The sequence below is a fragment of the Anomaloglossus baeobatrachus genome, chromosome 1 (assembly GCF_048569485.1).
Source record: "Anomaloglossus baeobatrachus isolate aAnoBae1 chromosome 1, aAnoBae1.hap1, whole genome shotgun sequence".
NCBI classification, from domain to species: domain Eukaryota; kingdom Metazoa; phylum Chordata; class Amphibia; order Anura; family Aromobatidae; genus Anomaloglossus; species Anomaloglossus baeobatrachus.
In genome coordinates, this window is record NC_134353.1 from 486,090,622 (window position 1) to 486,115,605 (window position 24,984).

A 24,984-nucleotide genomic window follows, 5' to 3' on the forward strand; every position below is an offset into this window, starting at 1 on the left:
TGAATACGCGAGTATTAGACAGTAGTCGTTATGAGTATAGCGAGTACAAATAGTTAGGTACTCGCTCAGCTAGATCTCACATGAAACTACAATTCTGTAAAGGAATGCAACATCCTATACTGTAACACCACCAATATCTTTATGTTTTACATTGGAGGACACATCGTGCCCTCTGTATTTTTATTACCACTTATCACTCATAGTTTCATCCAAGTTGCATCTTGCTATCGTTATCCTTTCCTTTCCATTACTTTTTCTTTCCTTGTTCTATATTTTCTTTTTCTCGATTAATGCCCTCACCACCTTTTTGTGGCTTTTCTATTCAGCTCCCATTCACTTCCCCCTGTTCGGAGTCCCATTTATCACTGTCCTTGTCACAAATGCTCTGTATTTTCTTATTGTCCTTTCTTCTTGCTGCTTTCTACACATCTTCCAACAGCTTCTAGCCAAGAACAAATTTGTTCTTGGTAACAAAGGAAAGAATGGCAGATAGCAGTAACCCATTGATTACAGTATTTAACTGTTTCATTGCCAAAATCTGCTGCACATAAATGGAAGCAAAAAAACTAAAATTCTCAAGTTGAAATGAAATATTTTCATTGCTGAAAATTAAATTTACACTTATGAACGTCATCATTAGCATAACATTATACATTTACCCTTTGACCCTCATTTGTCCTTAAATTTTACCCTGCAAAGTGTATTCAATACAGTGCATTACACTATGGAATTTTAATATATACCAAACATCATAATACAATCTCAATAATATAAAATTATATATTTTCTAAATAATCTTGTGTATAAAAAAATTATACACACTTTTACAATTTAGACAATTTTTACTGAAAAGAAATAGTTCAGACATTGCAGGTGCAGTTAAGACAAAGCCATTGTTAATTACATATTGAAAACTTGCACAATGGCATTCATTTAAAGGGAACCTGTCAGGTCCAATATGCACCAAGAAACATGAGACATTCTGGGTGTAAATTGCTAGTCCCTGCCTAACTGTCCCTGTATCTAGTAGCATAATGGGATTGCTAGAAAAAGTATTTCTAAAGATCTTTATCTTATGCTAATGAGCACGGAGATTAGTACCAAGGGCGTTATATCCCCCGACTAGTCTGTCCTCTTAGCATGTTAGTTCGCCCACAGGGGTGTACTAACATGCTATTCAATGCAGCGTCACCAGTGGTGCCGCGCGTATCTGTGTTCGTTGTGACCGCACTTCTGAATACCGGGCACTTCCAGTCTTGCTCAGAACGAAGCCGGGTGTATGCGTCCTGGCTTCAGAGAGGTGTACTGCGCAAGACCGGAAGTGCCCAGCATTCAAAAGATTGATCACAACGAACACAGATACGCGCTGCACCACAGGTGACGCTGCATTGAATAGCATGTTAGTACGCCCCTGTGGGTGAACCAACATGCTAAGAGGGCGAACTAGTCGAGGGATATAACTGCCCTTGGGACTAGTGTATACAGGGACAGTTAAGGCCCCATCCCACACAACAAGATCGCTAACGAGACCGTTGCTGAGTCACAGTTTCTGTGACGTAGCAACGATCTCGCCAGAAATCTCGTTATGTGTGACACCTACCAGCGATCAGGCCCCTGCTGTGAGATCGCTAGTCGTTGCCAAATGGTCCGGACCATTTTCTTCAAAGGCAATGTCCTGCTGGGCAGGACGCATCGCTGTGTTTGACGCCTACCAACAACCTCCTAACAGGGTCCCATCGCCACCGAAATCGTTATACAGGTCGCTCATCGTTACTGCGTTGTTGGTAAGGTCTGACTGTGTGACATCTCACCAGCGATCCTTATCAGGTCGTATCGTTGTCGGGATCGCTGGTAAGTCGTTGTGTGTGACTGGGCCTTCAGGCAGGGATTAGCAATATACACCCAGAACTGCTTGTGGTTCTGGGTACATATTGCACCTGATCGGTTCCCTTTAAGATTAAATTCAATAGAGAACCTACAATTGAAGGATTTAAAGGGGTTGTCTAACTCTGACAACTATTTTTTTTTGTATTTAAATACACTCTTTTTAGGCTAAAAATTATTTTTGCAATTCAGTTTCATTACAAATTTTGCACAGTTTTTGCTGTAACTGGCTGTTTGTTTTCTTGCACATTGAACTTTGATGACTTTGGTCGTAAGTCAGCTGAGAGGAGCACAGAAAAAGGCAGATAAAGAAGTTTAAAACTCAACCACTGAACTGTCATAATGAGCTCACTGATGAACTCTCAGAGGTTATAGAAGGCTGTTACAGGGCTAACACCAATATGTCTGTTTTGACTCATAATAATTAAAATACATTATAAAAATATGCTTAAAACTATCTATTCCTTTGCTACGATAATAAATATCTAACAGAAAAAAATAATAAAAGAATATTTATTATACACACCCAAAAATCTACAGTAATATATACTACTAACTACCACACTAATAGTACAATACCATAATAGCACAACAATACTAATACGCCATTATTTCCCACCCACTTTACATAAAGATACACACAATAATAGCAATAATTACAGCCCATCCACTTAATGCTAAGGCTAGGGCCCCACTTTGCGTTCTCCTACTTGCAGCTTAGAACGCACGTTTTTGCCTTAATTGATTTATCCAAAGTTGCCTTTTTCTGAAATTTAGCGCTGAAAACGCATGCGTATTTCCCGCGTTTTAGATGCGTTTTTAGCGCTTTTTACCTGCTTTTCCACTTGCGTTTTGAAAGATGCGTTTTGAACATCAAGACACTGCTAAATAAAGTTTAAGCAGTCAAACAGAATGAAAAAAAGGAAAAAAGTTAAACAAATCTATAATTTAAAGTAAAATAATGGAAATATACTTATATCATTAATTTTTTGCGTTAATTCGATATTTAACGAAAAATTAGCAATAAATTAATAATTGTATTAATTGTATTGGTCGGACTATGTGTGTGTGTAAAGGGACATATGAAATCATTATTTTGAAGTCCAAAACGCATGTTTACTGCACCAAAAAGGCAGGTTAAACGCAGGAATTTGGATGATTCTTGTTTTTTGCCATTTCTCATTGACTTTAATCAATGTTATCAAAACTGACCGAAAAAGGCAAAAACAATTGACATGTTGCTTCTTTGAACGCATGGTTTTTGCCACAAAATATGCAAATTCGCAGATGCGTTTGCAAACGCAAAGTGGGGTTGGAAAAATCACATTTGCGATTGATTTTAATAGGAAATGGAAACGCAAGCATTTTGGCAGGAAAAAGGTGCTTCTCAAAACGGACCAAAAAAACACCAGAAACACAGGTGGAAACGCAAAGTGGGGCACTAGCCTAACAGTCTCTATATTTTGAAGGGGTTAAAGCAGTACAGATGAATGCAAGGGGCAAATGCAGGGGTTGAAAAGGGTTAATAGCAGCACAGATGAATGCAAAGGATTAATGCAGGGATTACAAGGGTCTGAAGACAGGGGTGTTGTAGACAACCCTGGGCTGCTTGCAATCTGGGGAGAGAGGAGATGAATGGGACATGGAGTGTCCGCCTGTGGGAGAAGAGAGCCATGATGGTGGTGATGCTGTTGGGAAGTAGGAGGACCAAAGGGGAGATTGATGGTGGGAGGCAATGGATGTGAGAGGGAAGAAGGGGGACTGCAGGGCTGAGATGGGACTGTGGGGCTGTGAGTTATTGAAAGAGGGAAGTGTAGGTGGCGGAGGAGGAGAGAGGGAAGCACCAATCAGGATGGGACTGAGGGGCTGAAGAGAGAGGGAAGAGCAGAGCATGAGTCTCATTCCTGCCGGAATATTTAAACCCGGCGTGGCGCTTTCCCGGTCGCACTCGCCTCTTGCACTGTGAGGGAATTATAATAAACGGTCTATGTGGCCACTCTGTATCAATCTATGTGGGGGTACTCTTAAAAAAGTGTCTGTGGGGTAAATATTCTGTGGACAGATTGCAGAATCCATAGAGGTTATTCTAAGATCTCAGGAGCAAACTATATGCTGTTTATGATTTTAGTGAAAAGTGCTGTAATAACGATCATATCTTTACCTTGTAGGGGAGCCTCAACCGTGTTCTCACAGCCCTTGCTTGCACATGGGGACCTGTCAGTCCAATGGGAGCACATATAGCTGCATCTGTCATAAGGGTTACACTGGAGAAAATTGTGAAATTGGTAAGTACAATGCTCAGTTGTATCATTATTATAAGAATGTATATACTATTTATGTTTTTATGCTCACTAAGCAGCTAAATTAAGTAATGTTCCTGTCAAACTCTTAGAAAAGATTGCGGCCACCAATAATTTCTGAGCCTGAGCTCTGACATTTAGAAAACATTTTTAAAGCTTTACTTAAAAGAATTATGTCTGCAGGTTTTTGCCTTGTCTAAAGCCCGCTTTACACACTGCAACATTGCTAGCCGATGCTAGCGATGTCGAGAGTGATAGCACCCGCCCCCATCGTACGGCCGATATGTGGTGATCGCTGCCATAGCGAACATTATCGCTATGGCAGCGTCACACGCACATACCTGCCTAGCGACATCACTGTGACTGCCGAACCGCCTCCTTTCTAAGGGGGCGGTTTGTTCGGCGTCACAGCGACGTCACTAAGCGGGCGCCCAATCAAAGCGGAGGGACGGAGATGAGCGGGACGAACATCCCGCCCCCACCTCCTTCCTTCCTGCTATTCCGGTGGAGGCAGGTAAGGAGATGTTTGTCGTTCCAGCGGCGTCACACATAGAGATGTGTGCTACCGCAAGAGCGACAAACAACATCGTTACTGCAGCAGCAACGATAAATGGGAAGAGGGGGGCATGTCACCGATGAGCGATTTTGAACGTTTTTGCGACGATTCAAAATCGCTCATAGATGTCACACACAACGACATCGCTAAAGCGGCCGGATGTGCATCACAAAATCCGTGACCCCAACGACATCGCTTTAGCAATCTCGTAGCGTGTAAAGCCACCTTAAGAGCAGCATGACAAAGTGACAGAGAAAATAATTCCAGCTATGTGTTACTTATAACGCTGTGTGTTGAGGTTTCAATATTTTTTTCAGGAGGAGATTATCACTGCAGGACAATTTGTCTTGTGTCTTCTAGTCCACTGCTCTGTGTAACCCCGACTTCACCACTGATTAGCAGCTTTCTGTCAATGTACAGTGTACACAGAAGCTGCTGTGGCATTGCTCTATATAGCACAAGCAATCACACAATTATGCCAACTTCAAGTCCCCTGAGGAAACTATTGAAAAGTAAAAAAAAACTATTTAAAAAAATGAAAAAATGTAAAAAAAACATTAAAGTTCAAATCATCCTCTTTCCTTATTAAAAATATAGCTAATATATTTAAAAAAAATATACATATGTGGTATCGCCGAGTTCAGAAAAGTCCGATCTATCAAAATCAAAAACTAATTAACACAATCGGTAACACTGTAAACAAAAAATTAAAGAACGCCAAAATTATGGGTTGTTTTAGTCGCGGCAAAAAATGTGACAAGCGATCAAAACTGGTATCAATAAAAATGCCATCTGGCCCCGCAAACAATAAAGGCCACGTTTCACTAAGCGACATCGCTAGCGACATCGCTGCTGAGTAGAGATGAGCGAACCGGTCCCGGTTCGGCTCGAGGTCGGTTCGCCGAACGGACCTCCCGTTCGAGTTCGGCTCGTCGAACGTTCGACGAACCGAACTCGAGCCAATAGGAAACAATGGCAGGCAATCACAAACACAGTAAAACACCTAGAAAACACCCTCAAAGGTGTCCAAAAGGTGACAAACAACTCAAACACATTGGAAAGTGACAAGGACATATACTCATGCGAAAACAAAACAGCTGGACAAGGAAAAAGAGGAGGACACACAGATATAGGCATGGCACGCCATTCTAAAATCATGTAAAACACCGCAAGGTGACTCCAAGCGGAGTCTCCCTTTTTTTCCAAAAATTGGGCCCCACACCCACCCACCCATTCAGTGGCAGCAGTTGGGCCCCAGTTGTACAATTCACAGCTAGATTTGCAGCAAGCACATTCAAAAATACGCCATTCTTATCCGTCCCCAGGATGACACCGGGGTAGGTAGCAAAGTCTTTCCTGATCCCAGCTCTGTTCATCTTGGCTTCTTTTAAAAACACAGCAAGCAAGGGTTACTCCAAGCGGAGTCTCCCTTTTTTTCCAAAAATTGGGCCCCACACACACCCACCCATTCAGTGGCAGCACTTGTGCCCTAGTTGTACACTTCACAGCTAGATTTGCATCAAGCACATTCCAAAATACGCCATTCTTATCCGTCCCCAGGATGACACCGGGGAAGGTAGATAAAGTCTTTGCTGACCCATGACTTGTTCATCTTGGCTTCTTTTAAAAACAATGTAAGCAAGGGTTACTCCAAGCGGAGTCTCCCTTTTTTCCAAAAATTGGGCCCCACACACACCCACCCCTTCAGTGGCAGCAGTTGTGCCCCAGTTGTACACTTCACAGCTACATTTGCATCAAGCACATTCAAAAATACGCCATTCTTATCCGTCCCCAGGATGACACCGGGGTAGGTAGCAAAGTCTTTCCTGATCCCAGCTCTGTTCATCTTGGCTTCTTTTAAAAACACAGCAAGCAAGGGTTACTCCAAGCGGAGCCTCCCTTTTTTCCAAAAATTGGGCCACACAGACACCCACCCCATCAGTGGCTGCACTTGGGCCCTAGTTGTACACTTCACAGCTACATTTGCATCAAGCACATTCAAAAATACGCCATAATTAACCGTCCCCAGCATGACACCGGGGTAGGTAGCAAAGTCTTTCCTGATCCCAGCTCTGTTCATCTTGGCTTCTTTTAAAAACACAGCAAGCAAGGGTTACTCCAAGCGGAGTCTCCCTTTTTTTCCAAAAATTGGGCCCCACACACCCACCCATTCAGTGGCAGCACTTGTGCCCTAGTTGTACACTTCACAGCTAGATTTGCATCAAGCACATTCCAAAATACGCCATAATTAACCGTCCCCAGCATGACACCGGGGTAGGTAGCAAAGTCTTTCCTGATCCCAGCTCTGTTCATCTTGGCTTCTTTTAAAAACACAGCAAGCAAGGGTTACTCCAAGCGGAGTCTCCCTTTTTTTCCAAAAATTGGGCCCCACACACCCACTCATTCAGTGGCAGCACTTGTGCCCTAGTTGTACACTTCACAGCTAGATTTGCATCAAGCACATTCCAAAATACGCCATAATTAACCGTCCCCAGCATGACACCGGGGTAGGTAGCAAAGTCTTTCCTGATCCCAGCTCTGTTCATCTTGGCTTCTTTTAAAAACACAGCAAGCAAGGGTTACTCCAAGCGGAAACTCCCTTTTTTTCCAAAAATTGGGCCCCACACACACCCAGCCATTCAGTGGCAGCACTTGTGCCCTAGTTGTACACTTCACAGCTAGATTTGCATCAAGCACATTCCAAAATACGCCATTCTTATCCGTCCCCAGGATGACACCGGGGTAGGTAGCAAAGTCTTTCCTGATCCCAGCTCTGTTCATCTTGGCTTCTTTTAAAAACACAGCAAGCAAGGGTTACTCCAAGCGGAGTCTCCCTTTTTTTCCAAAAATTGGGCCCCACACACACCCACCCATTCAGTGGCAGCACTTGTGCCCTAGTTGTACACTTCACAGCTAGATTTGCATCAAGCACATTCCAAAATACGCCATTCTTATCCGTCCCCAGGATGACACCGGGGTAGGTAGCAAAGTCTTTCCTGATCCCAGCTCTGTTCATCTTGGCTTCTTTTAAAAACACAGCAAGCAAGGGTTACTCCAAGCGGAGTCTCCCTTTTTTTCCAAAAATTGGGCCCCACACACACCCAGCCATTCAGTGGCAGCACTTGTGCCCTAGTTGTACACTTCACAGCTAGATTTGCATCAAGCACATTCCAAAATACGCCATTCTTATCCGTCCCCAGGATGACACCGGGGTAGGTAGATAAAGTCTTTGCTGACCCATGACTTGTTCATCTTGGCTTCTTTTAAAAACAATGTAAGCAAGGGTTACTCCAAGCGGAGTCTCCCTTTTTTCCAAAAATTGGGCCCCACACACACCCACCCCTTCAGTGGCAGCAGTTGTGCCCCAGTTGTACACTTCACAGCTACATTTGCATCAAGCACATTCCAAAATACGCCATTCTTATCCGTCCCCAGGATGACACCGGGGTAGGTAGATAAAGTCTTTGCTGACCCATGACTTGTTCATCTTGGCTTCTTTTAAAAACAATGTAAGCAAGGGTTACTCCAAGCGGAGTCTCCCTTTTTTTTCAAAAATTGGGCCCCACACACACCCACCCATTCAGTGGCAGCACTTGTGCCCTTGTTGTACACTTCACAGCTAGATTTGCATCAAGCACATTCCAAAATACGCCATAATTAACCGTCCCCAGCATGACACCGGGGTAGGTAGCAAAGTCTTTCCTGATCCCAGCTCTGTTCATCTTGGCTTCTTTTAAAAACACAGCAAGCAAGGGTTACTCCAAGCGGAGTCTCCCTTTTTTCCAAAAATTGGGCCACACAGACACCCACCCCATCAGTGGCAGCACTTGGGCCCTAGTTGCAAACAGGATGTTTTGATTTGCATCAAGCACATTCCAAATCAACAAGCATTTACTCTCCCCAGGATGACACAGGGGTAGTAAATTCCTTCTGGATCCATGACTTGTTCATTTTGATGAACGTCAGTCTGTCCACATTGTCACTGGACAGACGCGTGCGCTTATCTGTCAGCACACACCCAGCAGCACTGAATACACGTTCAGAGACAACGCTGGCAGCTGGACACGACAAAATCTCCAAGGCGTAAGTTGCGAGCTCTGGCCATTTTTCTAGGTTTGAAGCCCAAAAGGAGCAAGGCTCCAGTTGCACAGTCATGGCATCGATGTTCATTTGGAGATACTCCTGTATCATCCTCTCCAGCCGTTGACTATGTGTCAGACTTGTTGTCTCTGGTGGCCTTGCAAAAGAGGGTCTAAAAAAATTATGAAAAGATTCCATAAAATTGCTGTTACCGGCACCAGATACGGTCCTACTGGTACGGGTAGGCTGTTGAAGATGACGAGACCGTCCCATGTTTGTCAAGTTACAACTGGGAGATTCCCTCCCTGCACCTGCACGGTTGTTTGGTGGAAAAGCCGAGCTAAGATCGAGTAACAGCTTCTGCTGATACTCCTGCATACGTGCGTCCCTTTCTATGGCTGGAATTATGTCACAAAATTTGGACTTGTACCGGGGATCTAATAGTGTGGCAATCCAGTAGTCATCATCACTTCTAATTTTGACAATACGACTGTCATGTTGGAGGTAGTGCAACAAAAAGGCACTCATGTGTCTTGCGCAGCCATGCGGACCAAGTCCACGCTGTGTTTGTGGCATAGAGGTGCTACCCGTTCTTTCTTCCTCTGACATCTCCCCCCAACCTCTTTCAACTGAAATTTGACAAAGGTCTCCCTCATCCGCTGAGTCTTCCATGTCCATGGACAGTTCGTCCTCCATTTCTTCATGTTCTCCTGCACCTTGCTCAACATTTCGCCTGCTACTATGCGCCCTTGTCGATCCCTGTCCCCCATGGTCCCATGCCTGCTGCGTTGGTGATGATGAACGTCTGGACCTTGGTGATGTTGTTGTCCCTTGCGCATATGAATCCTCCTGTAGTTCCTCCCCTTCATGTTGTCCCACCCCCTGACTCCGAATAGTGTTTAGCGTGTGCTCCAGCATGTAAATGACTGGAATCGTCATGCTGATAATGGCATTGTCAGAGCTAAACATATTCGTCGCCATGTCGAAACTGTGCAGAAGGGTGTATAGGTCCTTGATCTGAGACCACTCCATCAGGGTGATCTGCCCCACCTCTGCATCTCGTTGGCCCAGGCTATACGTCATGACGTATTGCACCAGGGCTCTGCGGTGCTGCCACAGTCGCTGTAACATGTGGAGAGTTGAATTCCAGCGTGTCGCCACATCGCATTTCAGGCGATGAACCGGCAGGCCGAAAGACTTCTGGAGCGATGCAAGTCGCTCTGCTGCGGCGCTTGAACGGCGGAAGTGAGCTGACAGTTTTCGTGCCCTGTTCAGAAGGCCATCTAGGCCGGGATAGTGTGTTAAAAATTGCTGGACGACAAGGTTCAACACGTGAGCCATACAAGGTACGTGTGTCACCTTGCCCAGGCGAAGTGCCGCACCCAGGTTTGCAGCATTGTCGCACACGGCCTTACCAGGCTGCAGGTTGAGTGGAGACAACCATTTATTAAACTCGGACCGCAGAGCTGACCACAACTCCTCAGCTGTGTGACTCTTATTCCCAAGACATGTCAAGCTAAAGACCGCCTGATGCCGTTGCGCTCTGCTGCCAGCATAGTAATGAGGGGTGCGTGATTCCTTCTGCGCAGTGAGAACGCTGGTGGCCTGACCAGGCAGGCTTGGGGCGGAGGTGGAGGACCCAGATGAGGTGGAGGATGCAGAAGCTGTGGCGGAACTTGGACAGACATAGGATTGACACACAAGTCGTGGGGACGGCAAGACTTGTGCAGCAGACCCTTCACCATCTATCACCATAGTTACCCAGTGCCCAGTCAGCGACATGTAACGTCCCTGTCCATGCTTACTGGTCCAAGTATCGGTGGTGAAATGCACCCGTTCACACACAGAGTTTCTCAAGGAAGCGGTGATGTTGTGTGCGACATGCTGGTGTAGCGCGGGTACACCTTTCTTAGAGAAGTAGTGGCGACTAGGCATCTGGTACTGGGGCACAGCGACAGACATAAGGTCTCTAAAATCCTGTGTGTCCACTAGGCGGAAAGGCAGCATTTCGGTAGCCAACAGCTTACAGAGGGATAGAGTCAACCTCTTAGCTTTGTCATGGGTCGGAGGAAGTGGCCTTTTATTTGACCACATCTGAGGGACAGAGATCTGGCTGCTGTGTGTAGACGGTGTTGAGTAGGGTGTCCCTGGAAAAATGCAGGTTTGTGAGGAAAGTGCAGGCGGAGACATGATGTTGCCTTGATCCAACGTTGGTGCTATCGATGTCTGAGAGAGCTGTACACACTCACTTGTTTCCCCTTCCAAACCAACTGACGACCTTACAAGCAAACTGCCTGTTGCGGTTACAGTGGTGGAAGTTTTGCGTGGAAAAACAGGTGTGACAGCTGTCCCCACAGTCCTAGAAGATGAAGAGCGCGCGGATGCACTGGAAGGGGCGGGCGGTGGATGGTTCGCTCCGCTAGGCCGCATTGCAGCACGGTGAGCTTCCCACCGGGACTTATGATATTTATTCATGTGACGATTCATGGAAGAAGTTGTCAAACTGCTGAGGTTTTGACCTCTACTAAGAGAATCATGACAAATGTTACATATCACATGATTTGGGCGATCTTTTTCGATGTCAAAAAAGGACCAGGCTAGGCAAGGCTTAGAGGCCATGCGACCTGTTGATCCACCCCGAATAATGCTCATAGGCAGAGTGGTGGCTGAGGATGCAGTTGTAGACGTGCTACCAGTGCTCCGACTCTGTCCAGGAAGGCGCAAGGTAACTTCGTCGTCGGTTGCATCCTCCTCCACCGCCTCTGTTGACCTCCTCGAGTGCCTGACTGGGGGTTGACAGTAGGTGGGATCTAGAACGTCATCATCAATTGTTGTGTTTGCACTCCCCTCCCCCTCAGACCGAGCCTCTTCTTGCCCTGACCGAATATTTAAGTTGTCATCCCAATCGGGTATCTGCGTCTCATCTTCATCAGTATGTTCCTCATTGTCTATAACCACAGGTGTTACAGTTTGTGACAAAGGGTCAACATTATGCTCAGAAACTTGGTCCTCACGGCCTGAATCAGAGTCACAAAGGTTCTGGGCATCACTGCAGACCATTTCCTGTTCTGTACTCACTGTAGCTTGGGAGCAGACCTCTGATTCTCAGGCTATAGTGTGACTGAACAGCTCTGCAGACTCAGCCATCTCAGTTCCACCATACTGTGCAGGGCTGATGGAGACTTCAGAGCTAGGAGAAATCAAGTGTGATTGGGATGACAACTCAGAGGACTGGTGTTTTTTGGATGCGGTACTTGAAGTGGCTGAGAGGGCACTTGTTGGACCACTTGAGATCCATTCAAGCATTTTCCTTTTTTGCCCATCATCTACCTTTCTTCCTGTTGTTCGTGTCCGTAAAAAAGGGAGCACATCGGATTGTCCACGGTAAGTAGTAGACATCTTACTTTTGCTGGTAGATGGTCTATCTTCAGCAGATGATAATGGAGCTTTGCCACCTTCCCCACGGACAAAACCTTTTTTGCCTTTTCCACCACGCCTCTTCCCCTTTCCACCAGCATCTGTCATTTTGCCACTCATGTTGATTGCGACAAGATTGTGGACTGAAAATGTGGTAGTAAAAATTGAGAGGTGGTGAAGATTGCAGTGGTGGTCTAGCTTTATTAACAGCAGAATAATAAAGAATAAATATCCCTGACAATGCAACTTAGTTATAATTAGTTGGAGTGTGCAACGCAGGCAGATGCGCTCTGCAAATGTCTTGGCACTAGTGGGACTATAGCAAAGTCCAATAGCCACGTATAGGATGCCACTAGGTACACTGAGTGTTTGCTAGTATAATGGCTTAGTTATAATTAGTTGGAGTGTGCAACGCAGGCAGATGCGCTCTGCAAATGTCTTGGCACTAGTGGGACTATAGCAAAGTCCAATAGCCACGTATAGGATGCCACTAGGTACACTGAGTGTTTGCTAGTATAATGGCTTAGTTATAATTAGTTGGAGTGTGCAACGCAGGCAGATGCGCTCTGCAAATGTCTTGGCACTAGTGGGACTATAGCAAAGTCCAATAGCCACGTATAGGATGCCACTAGGTACACTGAGTGTTTGCTAGTATAATGGCTTAGTTATAATTAGTTGGAGTGTGCAACGCAGGCAGACGTGCTGCAAATGTCTTGGCACTAGTGGGACTATAGCAAAGTCCAATAGCCACGTATAGGATGCCACTAGGTACACTGAGTGTTTGCTAGTATAATGGCTTAGTTATAATTAGTTGGAGTGTGCAACGCAGGCAGACGTGCTGCAAATGTCTTGGCACTAGTGGGACTATAGCAAAGTCCAATAGCCACGTATATGATGCCACTAGGTACACTGAGTGTTTGCTAGTATAATGGCTTAGTTATAATTAGTTGGAGTGTGCAACGCAGGCAGACGTGCTGCAAATGTCTTGGCACTAGTGGGACTATAGCAAAGTCCAATACCACGTATAGGATGCCACTAGGTACACTGAGTGTTTGCTAGTATAATGGCTTAGTTATAATTAGTTGGAGTGTGCAACGCAGGCAGATGCGCTCTGCAAATGTCTTGGCACTAGTGGGACTATAGCAAAGTCCAATAGCCACGTATAGGATGCCACTAGGTACACTGAGTGTTTGCTAGTATAATGGCTTAGTTATAATTAGTTGGAGTGTGCAACGCAGGCAGATGCGCTCTGCAAATGTCTTGGCACTAGTGGGACTATAGCAAAGTCCAATAGCCACTTTTTGTATGCCACTAGGTACACTGAGTGTTTGCTAGTATAATGGCTTAGTTATAATTAGTTGGAGTGTGCAATGCAGGCAGACGTGCTGCAAATGTCTTGGCACTAGTGGGACTATAGCAAAGTCCAATAGCCACGTATATGATGCCACTAGGTACACTGACTGTTTGCTAGTATAATGGCTTAGTTATAATTAGTTGGAGTGTGCAACGCAGGCAGATGCGCTCTGCAAATGTCTTGGCACTAGTGGGACTATAGCAAAGTCCAATAGCCACGTATAGGATGCCACTAGGTACACTGAGTGTTTGCTAGTATAATGGCTTAGTTATAATTAGTTGGAGTGTGCAACGCAGGCAGATACGCTCTGCAAATGTCTTGGCACTAGTGGGACTATAGCAAAGTCCAATAGCCACTTTTTGTATGCCACTAGGTACACTGAGTGTTTGCTAGTATAATGGCTTAGTTATAATTAGTTGGAGTGTGCAATGCAGGCAGACGTGCTGCAAATGTCTTGGCACTAGTGGGACTATAGCAAAGTCCAATAGCCACGTATAGGATGCCACTAGGTACACTGAGTGTTTGCTAGTATAATGGCTTAGTTATAATTAGTTGGAGTGTGCAACGCAGGCAGATGCGCTCTGCAAATGTCTTGGCACTAGTGGGACTATAGCAAAGTCCAATAGCCACGTATAGGATGCCACTAGGTACACTGAGTGTTTGCTAGTATAATGGCTTAGTTATAATTAGTTGGAGTGTGCAACGCAGGCAGATGCGCTCTGCAAATGTCTTGGCACTAGTGGGACTATAGCAAAGTCCAATAGCCACTTTTTGTATGCCACTAGGTACACTGAGTGTTTGCTAGTATAATGGCTTAGTTATAATTAGTTGGAGTGTGCAACGCAGGCAGACGTGCTGCAAATGTCTTGGCACTAGTGGGACTATAGCAAAGTCCAATAGCCACGTATAGGATGCCACTAGGTACACTGAGTGTTTGCTAGTATAATGGCTTAGTTATAATTAGTTGGAGTGTGGAACGCAGGCAGACGTGCTGCAAATGTCTTGGCACTAGTGGGACTATAGCAAAGTCCAATAGCCACGTATAGGATGCCACTAGGTACACTGAGTGTTTGCTAGTATAATGGCTTAGTTATAATTAGTTGGAGTGTGCAACGCAGGCAGATGCGCTCTGCAAATGTCTTGGCACTAGTGGGACTATAGCAAAGTCCAATAGCCACGTATAGGATGCCACTAGGTACACTGAGTGTTTGCTAGTATAATGGCTTAGTTATAATTAGTTGGAGTGTGCAACGCAGGCAGATGCGCTCTGCAAATGTCTTGGCACTAGTGGGACTATAGCAAAGTCCAATAGCCACGTATAGGATGCCACTAGGTACACTGAGTGTTTGCTAGTATAATGGCTTAGTTATAATTAGTTGGAGTGTGCAACGCAGGCAGATGCGCTCTGCAAATGTCTTGGCACTAGTGGGACTAAAGCAAAGTCCAATAGCCACAGATAGGATGCCACTAGGTACACTGAGTGTTTGCTAGTATAATGGCTTAGTTATCATGAGTTGGAGTGTGCAGAGGACAGGAGGGTACAGTGCCAGGATTTTGGGGCTCTGGGTAGAGGAATGGAAGCCTGCCTTTCTATTCCCTCCTAATGGTGAAATGCAGGGAGGAAATCCCTGACCTTGGCTGCACAGACGCTGGCGCTGTTTTCAGGACCTGTCACCTTAACTCTGACCCTGCCGGTTTGAGCCCTTAAAAGGACTGCTATAAAGTGCTCTCCCTATGCTGTCTAACGCTGTGTATGCAGCGCATACAGCTGTATCGGCTATAGGACTCAGGATGACGGAGCTGCGACAGTGATGTCTGACACCAAAGACGCAGAAGGCAGATAATGGCGTCCGTGAAGAAAATGTCCGGTTTTATAATGCAGGGACATGTGACATGGACATCCTATCACACATGCCGTTGCTTCTCTGGCTCAAAGTCCACTTAGCTGTGTGTGTGTCTGTGATTGGCTGACATGCTGGCCCGCCCCACAAGACGCGCGCGCTTAGGGAAGGAAGACAAGAAAAAAAAAAAAAAATGGCCATTATAGAAACAGCAGTGATCTGAAGGCGCTGTTCACGCACACTATACACTGAAATGTGATAATAGTTTGATTCACAGAGTGACTTACACTATTACAGCAGAAACCAAGCTATGATTTAGCTGTTTTTTGGCTGCTAGAACCGTTCTCGAACGTTTCTAGAACTATCGAGCTTTTGCAAAAAGCTCGAGTTCTAGTTCGATCTAGAACATGCCCCAAAATCACTCGAGCCTAGAACTGGAGAACCACGAACCACGAACCGCGCTCAACTCTACTGCTGAGTCACGGTTTTTGTGATGCAACAGCGATCTTGCTAGCGATGTCGCTGTGTGTGACATCCAGCAATGACCTGGCCCCTGCTGTGAGGTCGCCGGTGGTTGCTGAATGTCCTGGACCATTTTTTGGTCGTTGCTCTCTCGCTGTGAAGCACACATCGCTGTGTTTGACAGCGGGAAAGCAACGATCTGAATGTGCAGGGAACAGGGAGCCGGATTCTGCGGACGCTGGTAACCAAGGTACACATCGGGTAACCAAGCAAAGCGCTTTGCTTGGTTACCCGATATTTACCTTGGTTACCAGCGTCCTCAGCTTCTAGAAGCCGGCTCCCTGCTCCCTGCACACGTAGCCAAGGTACACATCTGGTAACTATAAGCAAAGCGCTTTGCATAGTAACCCGATGTGAACAATGGTTATTAAGCACAGCGTCGTTACACAGGTCACTGGTGGCTGATCTCTGATCGCTGTGGAGATCTGCCTGATTGACAGCTCTCCAGCGACCATGTAGCGACGCTCCAGCGATCACTGCCAGGTCAGATCGCTGGTGGGATCGCTGGAGCGTCGCTAAGTGTGACGGTACCTTAAGCCCCCCCACAGCTCCATCAACTAAAAAATTAAAACGTTACACATCTTTGAAAATGGCGACAAACGTCTCATTTTTTTCACCACTAAAATAATTTAAAAAGCTGCACATGTTTGGTATCACCGTCATTGTGCTTATGAGGAAAATCATATTGTGAGCTCATTTTTACTGCAAAATCTACATCGTAAAAACAATTCCCAAAAAATATTGTCAGAATTCATTTTTTTCCCAATTTCTTTACACTCGGAATTTTTTCCCCGTTTTACTGTACGATATGTGGTAAAAAGAATGGGATCATTCAAAAGTACAACTCGTTTTACAAAAAACAAACCCTCATATGTCTATATTGACAGAAAAATAAAATAAGTTATGGCTCTGTGAAAAAGAGGAAGAAAAAATGAAAACGGAAAAACGAAAATTGGCTGTTAAAAAGATTGCATACTGTTATTAATATTGACACATGAATATTCTGTGTTATTACAGATATTGATGAGTGTTTGTCCAACCCCTGTCAGAATGGAGGGACCTGCATTGATGAAATAAACTCCTTCCTTTGCCTGTGTTTGCCAAGTTATGGAGGAAGCACGTGCGGAAAAGGTAATGATCAAGGCACAAGTAATGTAGAAACCAAAATAGAACCCTTATTGGTACAACTCCGGTGCTTAATAATGGAGGTTATATATACAAGGTGGCTATAAAATAACCTTAAGTGTTTGGAGCCATGTGCAGACTGACCCAGTGGACAGAATTGGCTGAAAATTGGTATGTATGCTATTCAAGGTATGGGGAAATGGAAGGCATCTTTAAAAAATGTTTATACCAAAACTTCCCACAAGGTGAAAAAGTGGCGCTGTAGAGTGAGCGCACTTGCAACTCAGTCTGCAAGATGCCCGTCTCTTTGCCGGATCATGCTTTGTTAGTGCGGTTGTTTTATGAGAAGGCCAGGAATGCTACAGCTGCACTGAGAACCTTTCATCATTTGAAAGACCTTGACACACATAGTGGTCCAATGGCTGTCAATTTGCTGAGACAGATGATGACACGTTTTGAGGCAATAGGGTTACTGAGTATTCAGCCAGGCCACGACTGGTAAGCAGAAACCCTGTGGAGGACATTACCACTGTCATCGTGGAACAGGGCATGAACAACCCTTCCGGAAACAGCAGTGCAGTGTTTCCAGTCAACTGGGGCTCCCGTACTGCACAGTGTGGAAAGTTCTCTTTTTGAAGATGCCTTCCGTTTCCCCGCCCCTTGAATAGCATGTATACCAATTTTCAGCCATTTCTATCCACTGGGCCAGTCTGCATACGGCTCCAAACACCTTAGGTAATTTTACGGCCACCTTGTATATATCTTTGATAAAAATTTGATTTACCGTTGCTTGCGTTAGAATCTTCGGGCCTCTCGCACTGTGCCAGATGTCTTTGTGTCATGGTGCCCAGGAGGTTGTGCGCAGGTATGTGAGAGGTCAATGGCGCCATGAGGTAACAACGAGCACCATAACCACCTGCACAGGGCTCTCATTAGATCCATGGAAACTCCTTCCCTATAAACGTTTCACTCATGGGGTAATAAAGTGGAAAACATTGGAACCAGAAAGACAAGCAGGTATTAAAATGTATATTTTCCTATGGGTTATATGGCACTGCAGTATTCAGAGGTGGCAAACAAGGGGAGAACGTATAAACAGTGCCCTTGGTCACATTTGAACTGAGGACACCAGCGTTGCTACCATGCCACCCACGTATGCGGTGTGACTATGTGGTCTCACTGCTTTCAGCAGTCAGGTATTGAGTGTGTAAATCAAATTGTAATGCCTTAACTTTATCCATTAATGCGCTGTACAGAATTAAAAGGAATTTTCTGCTTTGTCCATGTAACCATGGTATTTCGTACTTCCTTGTCTAAAGAAATCATATAATAGTCATCTTTTTCTAGCTTTTATAGAATGTAGAATATTAAGAGACTAATTAAGATAGAATTTTTATATTGATTGGTGATTCAAAATTTGACTCCCATTGACTCCACATCTACAGTATATATAAAAAAGTGAGTACACCCCTCACATTTTTGCAAATATTTTATCTTTTCATGGTGCATGACACTTTGATACAATGTAAAATAGTCAGTGTACAGCGTGTATAACAGTGTAAATTTGATATGCCCTCTAAATAACTTAACACAGCCATTAATGTGTAAACCACTGGCAACAAAAGTGAATACACCCCTATGTGAAAATGGCCAAGTGAGCCCAGTGTCAATGCTTTCTGTGGCCACCATTATTTTCAAGTACTGCATTAATTCTCTTGGGCATGGAGTTCACAGGTTGCCAATGGAATCCACTTCCACTCATCCATGATGTCATCACGGAGCTGGAGGATGTCAGAGACCTTACGCTTCTCCACCTTCCATTTGAGTATGTCCCACAGATGCTCAATAGGTTTTAGGGCTGGAGACACGCTTGGCCAGTCCAGTACCTTTACCCTCAGTTTCTTTAGCAAGGCAGTGATCGAGTTGGTGGTGTGTTTGGGGTCATTATCATGTTGAAATACTGCCCTGTGGTACAATTTCCCAAGGGAGAGGATCATCCTCTGCTTCACTATGTCACAATACATTTCGGAATTCATGGTTCCCTCAATGAACTGTTTCTCCCCACAGCTGACAGCACTCATTCAGCCACAAACCATGACACTTCCACCACCATGCTTGACTGTAGGCAAGACACACTTGTGTTTGTACTCCTCATTTGGTTGCTTGTCACACACGATTAAAACCATCTGAAGCAAATAAGTGTATCTTGGTCTCATCAGACCACAGCACATGGTTCCAGTAATCCCTGTGCTTCGTCTGCTTGTCTTCAGCAAACTGTTTGAGGGTTTTCTTGTGCATCATCTTTAGAAGAGGCTTGGTTGCCAGTCATGCAGACTAATTTGATGCAGGATATGGTCTGAATACTGACAGGCTGATCTCGCACCTCTGCAGCAATGCGGACAGCACTCATACTTCTGTTTTGAAAAGACCACCTCTGGATATGATGCTGAGCAAATGTACTCATCTTCACTGGTCGACCATGGCGAAACCTGTTCTGAGTGGAACCTGTCTTGAGAAACTGCTGTATGGTCTTGGCCACCATGCTACTGCTCACTTTCGGGGTGATAGCTATCTTCTTATAGCCTAGGCCATCTTTATGTAGAGCAACAACTCTTTTTCAGATCTTCAGAGAATTCTTTGCCTGGAGGTGCCATATTGAATTTCCAGTGACCAGTATGAGACAGTGTGTGAGCGATAACACCAAATTTAACACATCTGCTCTCCATTCACACCTGAGAGCTTATAACACTGATGAGTTACATGATAATGGGTAGGAAAAATGGCTAATTAGGCACAATTTGGCTATTTTCACTTCTGGGTGCACTCACTTTTGTTGCCATAAGTTTAGACATTAATGACTTTGTGTTGAGTTAATTTAGCGGGCACACCAAATTTACACATATACAAGTTATACACTGACCGCTACGTTATATCAAAGTGTCAAAACTTTTCTGTTCTTCTATGAAAAGATATAATGACATATTTCCCAAATGAAAGGGTAGGTTAAATCTAAACAAAGGGGTTCTTTAATACTTTGGCTCATTTAGAAAGCATTGTGGCCTAAAAAGCAATAAACCCTCCTAGATATCATTATTTTGATTTTGTTACTCTTTCTTGAAGGTTGTCTAGTTGCACTTGTTTGTTTTCACGATGCACAGGTAGTCCACATCTCTTGCCTGCATTAAGTTCCTACAATTTCAACACATTCCACCACTGTTATCTTAGCATCAAAGCAATATAATTAGTGCATATAAGTAAGTTTGAACTTTTTCTACAGACATTGTATGTGATATTGGCTTTAAACGATACATCAGCCAGAAGGGAGGACAGGCATTGGAATATAAGGAAAAGTATAGGGTTGCATAACTTCACTTGCAATATGAACACTAAAACCAGGGCATTTTGGTGCACTAAATACATTAAGGGTACAAGCCAACAATGAGTGTTATTTGCATTTTTGTCTCTGCATGTTTTCGCTAAGTCAAAAACGCAGCATTTTCCAGTACAAGCAAAGTAGATGGAATCAATAGAAATCTCATGTTCACTGTGCTTCCTTTTTATGCTGTGTAAACTCACCTGAAGTGTGTTTTTCCATATCACAGGTAAAAAAAACGATTGTGTTTTTAGTGCAATTATGCAGTGTAAACACACAAAATAAAAAGCATGTAAACAAAACATATATTTAAAGTTGGTTAAAAAAGGCAGCAGAACAAACAGGAAATTGCCGAAAACAAAGAGTTCAACTGTAAAAGTAAAACAAAATTTAATAATTCAGATTATAGTGTTATAAAATCATACAGAATTATAATACCTTCACCATCTTATAAGAAACACTATAACTACCCACATTCCATTAGACACATACACACATGCAAAAAAATATATAGCTAGATAGACGATAGAAATATATTAGAAATAATCCCCAGCCCCTCTAAATACTATAAACTTGCACTCTTCAGCGCCTTTCATGTGGCACTAAAGAGTGGTTAGCCTGGTTTAACCTAATAAATAAATAAATAATTTAAAAAAACAATGTGGGGTCCCTCCCCATTTTTAATAACCAGCAAAGGTAAAGTAGACAACTGCAGGATGATGTTATCAGGCTGGGAAGGTTTCATGGTTATTGGGCTCTTCCCAGCCTAAAAATACCAGCCCACAGCTGACCCAAAAGAGGCACATCACATTGGATGAGCCAATTCTGGCTCTTCTCTTCAGCTCATCCTGATTGCCATGGTACGTTAAAAATCAGGCTAATGGTAGTTGGGGTTGATGTCAGCAGTGCAGTGTCAGCTGGAATCAAAGCCTGTTAGTAATGGAAAGGCTCTATCTGACACTCCCATTACTAACCAAGTAAGTAAAAAGAAGAGAAAACACACTCAAAAATAGTTTATTTGAAAAAACAACATGAAAACCCATGGTCCTTCCCAGCCTGGTAATACTAGCCCCTAGCTGTCTGCATTACCTTTGCTGGTTATTGAAAATTGAGGGGGACCCCAAATGTTTTTTTTTACATTATTTTTTTATTAGGTTAAACTAGGCTAAACACCCAGTAAAGTGTGCAAATTTATATGTAGGGGGGGTGGGAAATTAGATATCTACGCGTATCTATCTATTCTATCTAACATATTTTATCATCTAGGTATATATTCTTTTTGTGTTTGCATATGTGTGTTTGTGTGTATTGGGAGATAGGTGATTATATCTTTTCTTATAAGATGGTGACAGTATCTTAATTATGCATGATTTTATACCATTATAGTCTGTAATAAACTTGTTTTACTTTGAGGGGGACCTTGCACACTACGACATCGCAGGTGCGATGTCGGTGGGGTCAAATCGAAAGTGATGCACATTCGGCATCGCAGTCGATATCGTAGTGTGCAAATCCTTTTTGATACGATTAACGAGCGCAAAAGCGTCATTATCGTATCATCGGTGTAGGGTCCGACATTTCCGTAATGCCGGTGCAGCGACAGGTACGATGTAGTTCCTCGTTCCTGCGGCAACACACATCGCTGTTTGTCACACCGCAGGAGCGAGGAACATCTCCTACCTGCATCCCGGCTGCAATGTGGAAGGAAGGAGGTGGGCGGGATGTTTACATCCTGCTCATCTCCGCCCCTCCGCTACTATTGGCCGCCTGCCGTGTGACGTCGCTGTGACGCCGCACGACCCACCCCCTTAGGAAGGAGGCGGATTGCCGGCCAGAGCGACGTCGCAGGGCAGGTGAGTGCATGTGAAGCTGGCGTAGCGATAATGTTCGCTACGCCAGCAATCACAAGATATCGCTGCTGCGACAGGGGCGGGGACTATCGCGCTCGACATTGCAGCATCGGCTTGCGATGTCGCAGCGTGCAAAGTACCCCTAACAGTTGAACTCTGTTCTTTGGGTAACTTCATATTTGTTCGGCTGCCTGTGTTTCAAACAATTTTATTGGTTATTATTATTATTATTATTATTTATTATTACATTTATTTATTTAAGAGAGACAAAAACGCATGTGTCAAAAATGCATTATAAGTGCATGTAACAAAAAAACACAAAAATTCAAGTAAAAAAACAAGTAAATTAATGTACGAAATTGATGCAAAAATTCTGCAACGTTAAAAACTCAATAAACACTGTTCATGGGAACGTACCCTAAAAAGGGATTTTTTCAGAGTACTGTTGATTAAGGCTTCTTTCTGAGATCCAGGAAAATCGCTTTAAGGCCCCTTTCACACGCACGTGCCTCCGGTACGTGTTTGGCAGTTTTTTCACGTACCGGAGATACGTACACATGTAAACCAAGGTATTCCTATGGTGTCAGACACACATAAGTATTTGCGAACAGGACGTGTGTCAGTTCCGTACTTACGTGTGTCCGTGTGTTTCTCACGCCGACATGTCCGTTTTCTCTCCGGCATCACGGGTGTCACACGGAATGCAAACGTGTCACACGTAAAACACACGGACCACACGGATGTGTTCCGTGTGACACGCACCTGAGAGAAGACATGTGTCTGTGAGAAAATAAAACAAAACATTACTCACCTTCTCCTGCCCTCCTGTCTCTGCCGCTGCTGTCACTTGCTGCCGACCGCCGCTCATTATGCTCATTGAATATTCACTTCACTGCGGCCGGAAGCAGCAGCAGCGGGGAGTCGGCAGGCCCGGAGACCGAAGATCAGCACCACGGACAGCAACGCCAGGGACAGGTGAGTAAAAAGTTCCCGTTCTCTGTGTGTTATCACGGATAACACACGGAAAACACACATAGCCCTTAAACACGGGTCACGGAGGGCAAAACGCACCTCTGACACTTCCGTGAAAAACGTGCGTGGTTTTTCATGGACGTGTGAAGGGGGCCTAAAAGAAATGTGTACTTTTTTATATACTCTTTCAACCAATATTTTTTTTATTTTCTACTAATTGTGCTCCTAGTCCCTTCCCATGGTCATGGAACATTTGTGACCAGTGGTGTTACATTATTAGCAGAAAAGTAAAAGGCAGTAAAATGCAAACTCTTCTCTGATAATCACCCTTATATCTTGTAGAAAATACATGCGTTAAGTATTTCTATGCTTTGGGGAACTGGCTGTTTAATAGACCTCTGTGATTTTGCTAATTGCGTACAAATAGTCTTCTGTGAGATCATGGGAAATTTGTGTTCCTTTTGCATTTCCCTACAGTATATCCAAAAGACAAAGAGTGCATAAAGATAAAACAAAAATCCCATGAGGTCATGTTCAAGCCAATAAAAATCATATGACTATACAAAGCTTCTTCAATGAGAAATCATTTATTATTGATGTATCAAAACACAGTATTGTTATTGTTTATTACCCATTCCAAGGGAGCTAATTAGAAAACCGGCTTAGTACAAAAAAGGTTACATTACAATAACATTATCCTATGTAGAAGCAAATAGATACTATCTAAATGCATTGTATAATACGGATGTGCTGAATCAGAAGCTAAAGCCGTGGGACAATTAGTATGAGTTACAAGTCTGCCTTTGTGATAATTGTGAAAGACAATATTAATAAATAGAATGATTTCTAACCCAATGGCATATTAGATATTACATAGCTATAAGGTCCTGCTAATCCAATTAGTTAGCAGTCTATCTCATTCCCAAGGGTGAAGCATAGCTTAGGGAGGACAATAGCGGAGCACTCGGCATAGCCTCCATGCAGCTCGTGGTGACCAGATATATGAAAGGTCCAAGTCCCTGATGCGAAAGTGATTTCTATTCCATCTGAAGTTACTACTGCTTTCACTGCCTTAATTAGCACAAAGTATGGCAAGCATGGTAAGCAGGTCAATAGCCAGGAGCCCAAACAGTCCAGGGGCCAAGCAACAAATTTCTGTTATTTCATTCCTGCTTAATGCCGCATTGCCAACATTTAATTAACAAATAAACATTACGTGATTAGTAAAATGTAGATACTACTTTTATGTTAATGAAGCATCATCCTGGATTAATTATTTCTAGTTTAGAAATTGTACTTAACGTTAATTGAAAGCGAGGAAATTATATTTATATTGTCTTACAGTATTGTGTCTGGAGGATAAATGATTATTGCTCTACCAGGGTTGGATGACTGACTGCCTCGAATTCATTCAATCTCACTAATATATTTATGACCTTCATAAAAGAATACATTTTGACAGTTACATCGTTCTCTAATTTCTTAAAAGATCTGGGATTTTGGCCATGTCGCCACTCCTCTCATGTTCCACCAGCCAACTTGCTAAACTAATATGAGATGTTTCCTATCTGATCCTTTGATCAAATGTAATGCTGTAGTTGGAGTCTGCCCTTAGACCTATTATTGTGTATTCTCTACAGTCAGAATTTGGGAATCCAATTGATTACCTTACAAAAAAAAAATGCTTAAACTATGAGTGTCTCCACACTT

At 43.8% G+C, this 24,984-nt stretch overlaps 1 protein-coding gene across 3 annotated transcripts in view; it reads left to right on the top strand.

Annotated features, from left to right (window-relative positions):
• Positions 1-24,984, top strand: part of NCAN (neurocan) — a 350,580-nt gene that overhangs the window by 272,132 nt on the left and 53,464 nt on the right. For all 3 annotated transcript variants that reach the window (XM_075315342.1, XM_075315351.1, XM_075315359.1), the window contains 2 exons: positions 4,053-4,169; positions 16,972-17,085. In XM_075315342.1, the coding sequence (XP_075171457.1) occupies positions 4,053-4,169; positions 16,972-17,085 (231 nt within the window). The remainder of the gene's footprint in view (positions 1-4,052; positions 4,170-16,971; positions 17,086-24,984) is intronic.